A 13,435-nucleotide genomic window follows, 5' to 3' on the forward strand; every position below is an offset into this window, starting at 1 on the left:
TAGTTAGAAGATGTGACGATGAGTCGGAGGGAGACGGAGAGAGACGAAGGGGGTAGAGAAAGACCTAGGAAGACTAAAAGAGACTAAGAAAAGATATGACGTACTTGGAACTAAAGGAAGATTTGGCCCAAAGCAGAGGGCAGTGGCGTTCTAAGATTTATACAGCCGACTTCTCTTAGTGGGATAAGGCTTAGTTGTTATTGTATGGATGGACATGAAGAAATATAACTATAAAACTAAGGACATTCATTGATATTCTTTAACCAAAATCCAAGCATTCCAAACAAAACAGAAACTAAAACATTGCATCAGGCATCAAATTGACAAAGTCAATTACTGAAGTTAAAAGCGATTGTATTTTCGGTAAAACATAATTTTGGAGGACCTTAGTGAATTTAACTAGGGACAGTCTGACTTTATAATTGTAGAGATCGTCTTTTCAGCCATTGCCGCCTTAGTGTTCTTAGTCTGGTAAGGAGCACCATTACTACGATTAAGTTGGTAAACCAATCTTGGTCATTTAAATCAGATAGAAAGAAGTGAAAGGCACAGGGAATGTGGTTCCAGTTATGGTACATAGGGATGCTTCTACACATGACATGATAACGCGCATTACGTGCCTCACAAAGTACTTACAGGACAGAAGCACCAAAAACCGGGATAAAGGAATAGGAACAAGCTAGGGACCCTGAAAGTATAAATCAGTTTCTTCAAAGGTGCACAGCAGTTTGGCATCCTAGACTTGTCGGATATTTGGCATCCTAGACTTGTCGGATATAGGATTATAACGGGGTTAACTAGACGGATGAGCAACTAACCATGAAACTAATATCTATTGTACATCTTATAAAGGTCGTACCCAGTGCACAAGGCTCCCGCTTTACACAGGGTCTGGGAGAGATGAATGTCGGCTAGCCTTACCCCCATTTATGGAGAGGTTGCTCCCAAGTCTCGAACCCGAGACCTACCGCTCATGGGCGAAGGCACTTGCCATCGCACCAAGTGCGACCTCTCTATTGTACATCTTATGCAGGAATAAAATTGAAATTCAAAAGATTCAAGAATAGCAGATCACATTTGTTCAAGCAAAGTGGTTTCTTTCCACTTTATGTTAATAAAAAGGAAGAAAATTACTTCACGTTGAATCTACTGCCACAATCCTATTGTGTGTTTATGTACATTGAGATCACATATAATTTACTCTGACCATTCTGAACAAGAACTCTGAATGTTCTTTCCAATGTTAGCCAATGTACAGCAACATTGGTACACAGTTGGGAACGTTAGCCCACTTTTGCGTTTTCCACCTCATGCTCCTGGGAGGAGAAAAGTATGGAAGTTGAAAAAAGGACATGGCATCCAGTTCTTATGCAATGAATAGACTAAACTAAATACTGACGGATTTTATGGAACAAATTTCGGTAGAAAATATTTGCTCACCTTGAAAAAATTTATTATGCTTCACTCAAACCAAAACGAAAAAGGTATTAACGCAAAGAGAGAAGGGGAGATTTTAACCTCTTGAAGGACATGAGCTTGAGATAGAGAACTAAGTTGGCAGCTTTCCATGTTTTCAAGTAACTGGATTACAGTTTGCAGATGAGGAACACTGCAAAAATTGCAAACACATCAGGGAAAGGGTGCAAGAATGGAGATGCCATGCACATTATTACTAGTGGAAAGATATGGGAAACACTTCAAACCAACACTGTTAAAGTTATGGGTTTGGTATACAATCACTATCCATAAAATGCAATATGTTGCATTCCATCATTTCAATTGCGGCCACTGGGTGAAAAAAAAATTCAAAAAGTGCAGCTCATTTATCAAATCAGTTATCAAGATTTTGGCGTCATAGCCCACCATCTTGCGAAGTCATATTGTCGTATGACCAAGTGGATTATAAATAGTCTCAACAGACAAACAGGATGCGCACAACCATTCATCTTGCAAGGTCACATTGATGCATGTCCAAAATTTGGTTTGGTATTTCCTTATTTCTTAAGAGGAGATATACCAACAAAAACATTTGATGACATGACACAAGATTCAGAACTGTTAGCTATATATTTCTCTTTCTGATGAAACAGGAGATGCTTCAGGCAAGGGTTTGGTGTATATAACTGCATGCTATAAAAAGTTTTCCAAAATAAAGCCTACACGAGTTTTAGTGCACAACCTTTGTAACCCGTTTTCCATATGTGCATCGAGGGATGAAATCACTCGAGGCATCTGTCCCAACAACTGCATACAAAGGAGAGGAAAATGAAATTTACTTTGAATTTTTAAGACTTTATAGTCAGCATCATCTTGGTGAAGGTAATCAAAATACCTGTCCAGTATTCTTAATTGTAGATGTTTTGACCAAAAGGTTCTTTGGAAGCTTTATCAGTTGGGCCTGCAGAATATAAGAAATTAGAAATATAACCATGTGCGGCAGGCCAATGAGGCAAAGTCGTACCATGGCTATCACCACATACTGCATGGTGGTAAGCCTTTTCCAGTATTGTTCAAAGTATACTGTATCCAGATGATAAGATGAAAATTAAGGGTGAGAATGACTACTTCTCATTGCATCATGATGTATAGTTATAGTTACATTTCATGTTTGGAAACATGGAAGAAGAAACCTTTCACGAGATTAATCTCATTGATAAGTTGATAGCCAACCGAGCGCAACGGCGTTCTAGGATTCATACAGCCGACCCCACGTAGTAGGAAAAGGCTTTATTGTTGTTGTTGATAAGTTGATAGCCAAGGATAATTCAAAAATTACAAAAACAGTGAAATATGAACCATACCGAAAGCACAAATCAATTAACAGTGCACCTCCACTCCCATCTTCCACCCCAATGTGTTCATTTTTAAGGCCCTACCCCTCACCACAAAACAAAACATTAACACTCTTCTTCAAAAGCAAGAAAATTCAGATTACATCCAAAAAACCTGCTTTTATGTACCCATCCCTGTCCTGTTTCACCAAAATCTATCCTAATGAACCGGACTCTGGAAAAGCACATTGTAAATAAGCATTTCATTCTTTTATTGATACATCAAATATTCGTATCAGTTTCACAATCCTTCATAAGGAAGGGCGCATCTGATAATTTTCTCTGCCTATATGTACCCCATTCCTGCCCTGTTCCACAAAAATCTATCATTAATAACAGGACTCCGGAAACTCTTGCATTTTCTGCACATTCTAACTAACCACTTCACTATTTTACAGATTGGCCAACTATTTGTATCAGTTTCACAATCCTTCAGGAGGAATGGCATCTCTGATAATTTGGGCATTATTTTGTATCCATTTCTAGTTTTTTGTGTCCAGATACATGTCAATGACCGCTTTCCCTTTTACACATAGTTTTTCATAACATTTCTGCCTCCAAAATTGTACAATCTTTGAGGTAAACCACCTGGGCCACAAATCTCCTCCAAAATTTTATTTCTACAAATATATTTCCCCTTTTTTGCTTGACTAATCTTATTTTTCCCGATCAAACCAGCACCAGTATCTGGCATAACCAAGTACAGAAGAAAAGTAACAATAATCTCTGTAAATGTAATGCATTCACCCTTCCCAAAATCTAACCAAAACCCAGTAAGCCAAATTGGTTTAATTTTCGAAAATAAAATTAAAAGGGAGACTCATAAATTAATTAAACCATTGCCCACTGAAGCTTACTATCCTCTGCCGCATAGATATTGTGATAGAGAAACTGAGAAATAGAAAATAAAGAGAGAGTAGGAGTGGTATGCCTGGGAAGGAGATGATTGCTGCATGAGGTGGAGGAGGTTGGAAGTGGACAGTATGGCCTGAGATATCTGATCAGATACCAAGGCTTTTGCTGTATTCCCTCTGCTGTTTCTACCTCCTGTCGAGCTCGCCATTCTTCCCCTGTGTTCCTACTTCGGAAAGCGCTTTCTTATTTTTGCCCTTTTAGTTGATCAATAAGTAATAAAAGCATTTTTTATTAGCACCTCATCGTAACGATGAATGCATCTCCCCTAAAATTTAAGAAAACTAATGAAAAGGGTTTGGAAACTTTGAGTTTTAACGATAAGGACAAAATAAAAGGTAAAGTGAATAGTACCAGGATTGACTTTTTAGTGTAAAAATGTGGTTTTTCGTTAAAGTGAACAGTACCGGTGCTTTTCGTTAAAGTTCTCTAAAATTTAATATTAAATTATATATTTACTCTACTATGTAATGATAATTTCTTCCTTATTAGGTTTTGGAAAAAATTAAGAAATTTCTGAATACACTCAAAATTATTTTTAACGTGTTTCTTCAATTCTCAAAACTCTTCTCATATTTTATTGTTGAACAAAACACTAACCAGTCAAACTACAACTATTTTGATTGAGAAAAATTATTTTTAAAGAATAGAAACAAGAAACTGATGTTTCGAACTTCACATGAAGTAAAGTTTTAGTGATTCAAACATCAGCAATTATTTAAGCCTAATTTTTCTTTCTAAAATAGCTGCATTATTTCAGCAATAAGCCTGTGTTATTTAAGCCTTTGTAACGTACTTGTGTATATTTGTGGGTTCTCATAACCCCGCTTGCGATTCCCCAAATACCTACTTGGTTTTCTAATAGGGAATTATTATTGATACTTCAAATTTCTTATTTTATACTTTTAATTTTCTATATTTAGAAAAAAAAATACGCTTATAGGGAGTGTATAATGAAATTTTTGGAATGTCAATAACACTTCCCTTTTAATACACGCAAAGTGTTTTAGTTTTCTATACTACCCAATAATGCAGGAAACCAAACTTCCCAATTTCAACAATTTTAAATAAATTTTGAGCATTGCGTTTTCACAAAATACTAGTGACAAAATTATTACCCAAATACATCTCTCTTATGAACTTCTGTAAAAGTTTATATGCATTATATTTTTTTGTGATGTCAAGTTTAACTTCTAACCGTATTTCGATTCTTCGATCATTTTAGTAATTGATAGCCAGAGACATATATCGTTATGCACTTATTGTTTTCAATGGTGAATTACAGTAATATAACTCATTCCATTCAATTGGTGCCTATCAAGTGTTTATTTTCTTCTCTCCACATCAACCATGCAGAATGTTAGGGTTTTACTTCTAAGTCAATTTAATTTACAATAATTAAAAATGAGTATTATAAGATATGGAGAATGTGGTGTGTGTAGAAAATGCGGGGTTTATGTAAAAAAAATGTATGTGTATGTTGATAATGTGAGGTGTGAGGGTATTAGGGGAAGTATGTGGGGTGTATTAAGATAATGTTTAATTGAAAAAACAAATATGAGGTATATTAAGTATGTAAAATTTATTCAACAGAGTTGTTAATATAATAAGCCATAAATAAATGATTATCACATGACTACTAGATTACTGTTTTTGGACAAGAACTAATGGATTATTTGAAGCAAGCGAAAGACCCAAATTAGCCCCGTCTCTGACCATGATATGATATGTGATATTTTCTTTTGGTAATGTTTTGGGTGACCAAACTTTTAAATTAAATTTTGTAAATCAAATAATGCAGATATTGATAATTGGATTATTATTTAAGTATTGATTAACGTGATTGTCTTCCTAGCATTTTTTTTTTGTCAAACTGTAGTCATTTTGTTAAATTCGCAAAGAGAGGTTAACATTTTTCACAAGAATATTAAATACGGGGAAAAACATCGTTCATTTATGAGTGCCCATTCAAACAACATTCAATTGATAAATCATTAATATAGTGTTTTTTTTTTTTAACAAACAATGTTATGCAGGCGGGAAGTGACCTAAGTCTGAACTTCACAATAGACTAGCAATAATATGGTTCAAATTCTCATTTGATGAGAATCGAACCTAAGACCTCTCACTTATAAGTGAAAAAGGAAACCACTAAACCGTAATACTAAGACCCACTCCAACCTTTTGGAATAAAACTCAAATTTTAGGTTTTAAACCTATCCCAACTTGCTCCAACTCTTGAGCCAAATATGAGTTTTAACCCAAAACTCATTTTTAAGGAAAATTTAGGCCATAATTCCCCTTGAGTTAGTGGGCTGACACACCATATATGTAGTGGGCTGACACACCATACATGTGTATTTATTTTCAGCTTTATATTTATAAATTCATTGAATCCAACGGCTAAAATCTAATATGATCTAATCCAATGGTTCAAATTTAAATTCAACGACTAAAATAATTAAAAAAAATCTTCCAAGTGTTTCATATTCTTTCATAGTGTTCCATGAGTTTCATGGTGTCGGTGTAGTGATTTTTCAATATTTATCGAAATCTAGATATTTTTAGGTTAAAATTTTCATAAAATTAAATTAGGATCGTCTACATAATTGTTTTGTTTTTAAAGTTATTTTGAGAAAAAAAAATTATTCTAAATTCATTCTTTATAATCTTGGGCTAAAAATTTAACCCAAAAGTGTTGGAATAGAAAAACTGTTTTTGGGTTCAAACCTAAATTTTCTAGATTAAAAGTTTTAGGTTTTAACCCAAGGGTAGGAGATGGTTTAAGTGGCTTAATTTTGTGTTGTTAACACTTAAAACTTGTAGATTAACAAATTAAAACAATAAACCCTTGGTAGGCTTGGGAATGTGACTAAAATGAAATGGACTTATAGATTTAAGTGGTTCGCCGCTCAAAACTAAGCTACATCCACGGTAATGCTCGGGTGGTATTGATTTTAGAACTACAAATAACGCTCGGCTAAATACATGAACTCTTTATTCTCTCAGTCGTTTGACTGTTTACTAGAGGTTACTACCCCCTTATATAGAAACTTCAATGAACCCAGGAGCCTTAGGTTTACCTACCTTTACTTTCCTGGCCTTTAATGCGCCACCTATGTAGACTGGCTTGTTGACACCTTTTCATCCATTAGCTGGATATTCAGCGGTGAAGTGACATGTGTTTAGTCGATGTTGCACACCTTATTAGAGTGATACGTGCCGAGCGACTTACATGACCTTGGTTATTGATGAGTATATTTTATATTATATATTTTACCCTAATCTTAGTATATTTTGGTTAATATATTGGAAGAATTTTGATACTTTGAATTATATTTTCAATATAGGACTTTCGACTTACTCTGGAGCAAAACAGGATCAAATGGATGAATTTTGGAGTAATTCCAGTTAGAGGACGTTCGTGAGTCACTTAGCTTGATCGTATCAAAATATGGGATTTTTCCACCAAGCGGTTATTTTCTGGCGATGAAATAAAGAAGTAGTGCGCAGTGCTGGAAAATGACGTTTTTGGGCTTAAATTGCGTTTTTGGAGCCCAAGATGACCTCAGATGGGTTCATGGCCTTCTAGAAAAGTATTCAGAATATTCCAAACATTAGATCCAGTTATATTGGGCCAGTTTTGGAGCAGCTTATGGGTCAAAACGTGGCTGTTCAGATTTTAGACGAATTTTATTATTTAATTTAGGGTTATGTTTCCTAGGGTTTGTGGGGTGGCTTGGAAAATATATTGCTTAGCCGTCTACAGTTTTTAGACTACGCTTTCTTTTATGCAATTTTGGAGACAGAGAGAATTGCTAGGGTTTTGGAGATTTTCTACTTGAAGGTGTTTTCAATCATTTTCTTAATAATATTTTCTATGATTTCAATTATGAATATGTGGAACTAATTTCTTTTGCTAGGGCGAAGCCTTGAGCCTTAGCATGAATATGTGATTTTTATTTAATTGCTTATGATTGATTGCATGCATACTTTGAATTGTTAATCACCGGGATAAAAACTATCTAATTGTCTTAATGCCTGATTACCATTAGGATCTTTAGAAAAGTAATCTGATGCAATTTTGGTTGGAAGGTTCCTTGAAATTGACGCTGGCTTCTTGTGATTAATAATTATAATTTCACTTAGGATGAATATCACGTCTTAAGGATTGCATGATTTTTCAAAGGATTTTCATAAAGCATAATGAGTCTTTCATGTTCAGATTTGATCCGAACGTCCGGACGGGTTGCATGTTAGATATACGTTCTATGTTGGAGGTTCCAAGTAGAATATGAATTAGGAAAATCTAACCTTCAAAGTGGCATGTGTAGATTATAAGTAATTGGTAAAAATTCATAGGATTGTTAGGTGATGGTGGATCCCTAGTGCTTTCTTAATTTTATTCTCACAAAACTGTTTTATTTTCTCTCTAGCTCTAATATTGCAGATTGTTTATTTTAATTCATTAATTTCGTTTTTATTTTAATTAGGTTATAAAATCAATCACTTCAATTTCTACTTTACAATAATTAAATGGAATCTGATTAGTTCGAATTATTTAATAATCCCTGTGGAGACGACCTTGCGAGATCCGTTTATACTACAATAACCTTGAGATTCTTGCAAGTAAAATAGGATATTTAAGCCCATTCACATGAGTAGTAAAAATCCTATCAAGAAAATGGCGCCGTTGCCGGGGATTATTTAAAATAATTCCTACTAATCAGATTTTCAATTAGTTATTGCTGTTTATACATATAAGAAAAAAAAAATTAATTTTCGCTTTTGTTTTATTTTTCCTAGATTACAACAACTCTTAGTTAATTATTTTTGTATATATCTTTTTATTTAATTGCTGATTTTGTTTGGTAGGTTACAATTCGTTTCTTTTTTAGCAGTGCAACAATGGAATTTGCAGTTCCCCCTGAATTCAATCTAACACCCGGTGGACCACCTCTTTGGGTGTCATTAGCAGAAAAGGGTTATTATGGATTTAAGCCTACAGTTTGTGCTCTTTGTAATTCAAATACTCATGATATTTTGCAATGTCCTGAGAGAGAATATTTTCCAGATTATGTCCAGGAGTGTATAAATATGAGAAACGATTCAAAATGGAACTGGAACAATCCCCATTCAGAGTTCTACACTCAAAGTTTGAAAGAGCATCTTGGGCAATATTTTGAGCAGCTTAATGTGCCACAAGAGCTTCCAGTGGAGGACAAGCTCTCTAAATTGTTGGAATTAACTGACTTATACATTGAAATAACCAATGACGGATTTCTGATTCAAGCATTAAATTATGGGAAGAGCTTTAATGATCAAGAGGAGATTGGTGCAGGAATTGTAGAGCAATCTGCCACCCAGTCATGCCCAAAGGAGGAAACACCACCTGCTGATCGTGAAACAATTTCCCCACAATCTTTTTCTCCCCAAGTTTATGTGCCACCAGAACCCTTCCCAACAGGGCTGCACGAATGCACAAGAATTGATATGTTAGAAGCTGTTCATTCAAAATCAGTACATCAGACATCACATGATCAGCTTTTGACTACTCTGACCATTTTGGATTCGGAGCAACAGGCTACTGATCAGAAAATTTTGGTTGCTGAATTGGACACGCAAACGTCGCAATTCATCAAATTTAAAGAAAATCAGGATCAATTCCGTGACAGCCAAATTCCTCATAGAGAAATTCCGCTAGTGCAGAGGTTGTGGGTGTTAAATACAAGGTTCAAGGCAGCTCAATGGAAACATAAACCTCACTGGAAACAACCTTATTTGATCACAAATATTCATTTGCATAGAAGTGCACTTATGAAGAATTCAACCACTGATAAACAACAACTCATTCCATACCTACTGTTGCCGTATGATGCTATCAAGAAGTGGTTAACTCGAAGGGAACAAGTGACGTGATCTTCAATTCTTCCCTCTACGTCTAGCTATAGACATTAACTAAAGCGCTAATTGGGAGGCAACCCAATTTTTTCTAACTCTTTTCTTTTTATTTCGTTTATTTTATTTTCCTGTTTTTATTCCTAATTACAAAAATCACAAAAATAAAAAAAAAATCAGAAAATTGAAAAAAAAATTGCAGTTTTTAATTCTTGTTATTTTTCTTTACTTATCTAATTAGGTTTTTTTTATTGCAGGTTGCATTCGGAACTGATTCGGCCTAATCCCAACTAAGGGGGTGCAATCAACAATTATTCCCCCAGCACATTCATCATCAATTCATCATCAATTCCTCTACATTCATGAGATTAGGCAGTGCGGAGTGAAGAAACAAAGTTGAGGGATCTAAGTGGCACAGAGAATAAGACATGATGAATTTATAGATCTCTTCATGCATGACGAACAAGCCAATTCAACATACTGAGGCACTGAGACCATATACAAATTTTTATTCACAGATTCTTATCAAACATAGTTACAAGGATATAGAAGCATACCTTTTCAATGAGGATCTGTGAGTCTCGATTTTTCCATGGAAACACACATGCATTGGGCAATTTTCATTCATTTTTCCCTAATCTAAGCACTTGAGACAAAAATCGATGGGAGATGGAGATAAAAACTACCTGTGAGTGTGTCAGACTAGAGCAGGATGCGATATGCGGTTTCATCTGAGCAGGTTGTTGGTCTTGCTGCTCGAGGTGCTGGATTTCCGAGACACGGCGGTGTGTTGTTGCTGGGTTATGGAAGGCTACGGATGCATCACTTACAGCGGTTGCAGGAGCTGTTGTGAACTGGAGGTTTGAATGGATGGCTGAGCTTGAGAGTTTTGAAAATGGGAAGAGATCCGAGAGAGTCTATTCGGTTTGTCTAAGGGGGGTGTATTCAATTAGGATTCTTAGAGAGTTTCAAGGAATTTAAATCTATAGAATTTGAGAAAGTTTGAGAGAAAAAAAAATGAATTCCTAGAGATTTTGAGCGAATTAATTATAACTTCCAGAGAATTCACATGAATTGTGAGAGAATTCTTTACATGAATTGTGAGAGAATTGAAGAGAATTTGATCAACAATTTCCTTCTCTTTAGAAGCCAAATTTTCATCCTACTAATACCAAATTGCAATACCAAGTTTAGAGAATTGAAGAGAATTTGATCAACAATTTCCTTCTCTTTAGAAGCCAAATTTTCATCCTACTAATACCAAATTGCAATACCAAGTTCATATGCAATGTTTTCAACTAGCTATCAAAATGAAAGAGGAACCGATCGATTAGTGTCAAAATAAACTAGTTATCAAAGTTTTTTAAAAAAACCCAACAATTTTATATAAACATAACTACTCAAAGCAAAAAGATTTATCTAGCGTTCAACCATGTTTGAATACTCTCCAGGTTATATTGCTGCTCTCCAGGTGTTTGCATACTCCAATATGTAAAAACAATTAATTCTCTATTTCTCATCTTTGAATGCTATCATTCACAGCATCTGTCCACATATTTGTAGCTATGCCAGCTCTCCATGCATTAGCAATCTGTCGTTGTTGCTCTTGAGTTTGATTACCTAGTTCATCATCATTATCTTCATCTTCAGATTCATCATCTTCTGGTTCGATTGGAAATTCATCATAACAACACTCCTTGCGAAGAAAGTTGTGCAACCCTGCACAAGCTAACACCAACTCTGCTTGTGTTTTAATTGGAAATGGAGGTGCAAACTTAAAAATTGTGAAACGAGATTTAAATACACCAAATATCCTCTCCACTACGTTTCTCAAGGAAGCATGTCGAAGATTAAACAATTCATTCGCATTTACGGGGTCACGACCGTTACCAACAAAATCTTGGAGATGATATCGAATACCTCGAAATAGAGCTAAAAAGGACTATAAAAGCATAACATGATAATAGAGATTACAAGTATAAATGACTATAAAAAGGATTGGGACAACAGATTGACATATTATTAATAGGGATTATGCAACAAGTATAATGACTATAACAACAAACGAGCAGGTCGTTTTTTCCCTTTGTTTCTTCGCTTCAATTAGGGTTTTAAACCTGCTTGGTTTCTGTAGTTAGATTTTTGTTTTATTAACCCTAACATAGAAAGACTTGGCACTGGAAGACTTGGCAGTGGACTAACTATATTATATAAATTTCCACTAATCTAGAAAGAACAACATAAAAATATTCAATTTTCCTTAGCATGACATGGATGATAAAATATTCAGGGTAAATTTTCCTCATGCCTAACCAAAAAATAACCAAAAATAAATAAAAAAAATTGGAGACTGGACAAGTAAGCTTTGAATTTATATTTGTCTGTTGGTTCGGTTTCTGCATATCCCAGATTTGTAAGATATCTAAGGCATATGGGAATTTTCATTGGCCGTAGTTGTTTGGTAAAAGAAACAAATTCGCAGCCTTCACAACAAGGACAAAATGGAAGCAGACGAATAATGGGAAGAAGTTGCAGAGATTGTACCTTCGCTCGAACGGAGACTAGAGAGGAGAGAGCAGCACACTCAAAATCTCTCAAAGTTTTTAGGGTTGAGGTGAGATTTGCCAAGCTCTTTGGTATTTATACATATCACCTTGAAATCCTCCAAAATCCACCAAATCACAAATCCGTTAAAATCCAATTCCTTTTTCAATACACCTAAACTTTTAGAGACTTTCAATAAGTTATGATTGAATACACCTAAATTTATAGGGAATTGTAAGAAGTCTTTAAGAATCTCAATTGAATACACCAAGATTTTTATAAAATCTTTTAAATTCCTAATTGAATACCCCTGGAATTATTAATTCCCTGAAACTCTCTGAGAATCCTAATTGAATACACCCCCTAAAGATATAGAAGGTTCTTGTGTTTTTTGGGAGTAATGAAGGAGAGAGAGCAGAGAAATGGGGTCCGAAAGAAATGAAAAAAATATATATGGGAGGAAGAAGGACTTGCTGTGAAATGGAGAGTGTAAAAGTATTTTCAGAATATCTAGAGAGAGCCGTTTGGGCTATGTGTTTGATGACTGACAGAGACAGAAGACTGATGCCTGACGCCTTTTCAGAATTGGCATGCCAGCTGCATGCCACTTTCTCATGGGTCTACTCGGCAACTTGTGTAGGTGGTCACGGCTCCATGACCTTCCAAATAAAAAGCCAGACATGGGAACTAGCAGGCTTCCACTTTCCAATGCACATGCCCGCTGCATGCTTTTCAAACAAAGGAATCCAATGTTCCTATTGGACTTTTGTTTGCGAGTTGGGCTCAAATACAAGCCAGGTGTTCTTTTCTCTTTGATTTTTGTTTTGTTTGTTATTTTATTTTATTTTATTTATTATTATTATTTTTATTATTTTTTATTTCTTCTTATAGTGTTGTCTTTTTTTTTTAAAGTGTCCACTAGAGTTTTTGTGTTTTACTTTTAGTTTTCTTTTTGTTTCCACACCTTGAGGACAAAGTCTGCAATAAGTTTGGGGGTGGGAAAGTAAAATTTTAGGTTTTTAATTTTTTTATGTCAGTTAAGAATTTTCATTCTTTTTAAGTTAATATCCATAGATTATTTTAAACGTTAAAACAAATGGACATGGTGAAGGTTAATCCCACATTAGAGTCTTTTCTATTTATCGTTGCTTAGACACTAATTCATGAATTATACTTTGAACTTTGCACATCACACTAACATGGTTTGTGGAGAGTGAGATTGAAACACTTGCTTTTAGTCTAAGTTATTT

At 34.9% G+C, this 13,435-nt stretch overlaps 2 protein-coding genes across 2 annotated transcripts; one reads left to right on the forward strand and one right to left on the reverse strand.

Annotated features, from left to right (window-relative positions):
• Positions 1-1,025: 1,025 nt before the first annotated feature.
• LOC126625730 (tobamovirus multiplication protein 2B) lies at positions 1,026-3,952 on the reverse strand. The gene is made up of 5 exons (XM_050294794.1): positions 3,763-3,952; positions 2,333-2,398; positions 2,180-2,244; positions 1,519-1,609; positions 1,026-1,316 (listed from the first exon to the last, which is right to left on the reverse strand). The coding sequence occupies exons 1-5, from the start codon at positions 3,892-3,894 to the stop codon at positions 1,284-1,286; spliced, it is 387 nt and encodes a 128-aa protein (XP_050150751.1). The 5' UTR covers positions 3,895-3,952; the 3' UTR covers positions 1,026-1,283.
• Positions 3,953-8,651: 4,699 nt separating this feature from the next.
• Positions 8,652-9,662, forward strand: LOC126626818 (uncharacterized). The gene has a single exon (XM_050296219.1). The coding sequence runs from the start codon at positions 8,652-8,654 to the stop codon at positions 9,660-9,662; it is 1,011 nt and encodes a 336-aa protein (XP_050152176.1).
• The last annotated feature ends 3,773 nt before the right edge of the window (positions 9,663-13,435 follow it).

This window comes from Malus sylvestris, chromosome 6 (genome assembly GCF_916048215.2).
Source record: "Malus sylvestris chromosome 6, drMalSylv7.2, whole genome shotgun sequence".
In the NCBI taxonomy this organism is placed as follows: domain Eukaryota; kingdom Viridiplantae; phylum Streptophyta; class Magnoliopsida; order Rosales; family Rosaceae; genus Malus; species Malus sylvestris.

Excerpts from the sequence above, each read along its gene's own strand:
- LOC126625730 (XM_050294794.1), bottom strand. The coding sequence starts at position 3,894 with ATGGCGAGCTCGACAGGAGGTAGAAACAGCAGAGGGAATACAGCAAAA. Across the intron at positions 2,399-3,762 it reads AGCAATCATCTCCTTCCCAG|GCCCAACTGATAAAGCTTCC; the intron begins GCATACCACTCC and ends TATATTCTGCAG. Across the intron at positions 1,610-2,179 it reads ATGGAAAACGGGTTACAAAG|TGTTCCTCATCTGCAAACTG; the intron begins GTTGTGCACTAA and ends CAATTTTTGCAG.
- LOC126626818 (XM_050296219.1), top strand. The coding sequence starts at position 8,652 with ATGGAATTTGCAGTTCCCCCTGAATTCAATCTAACACCCGGTGGACCA.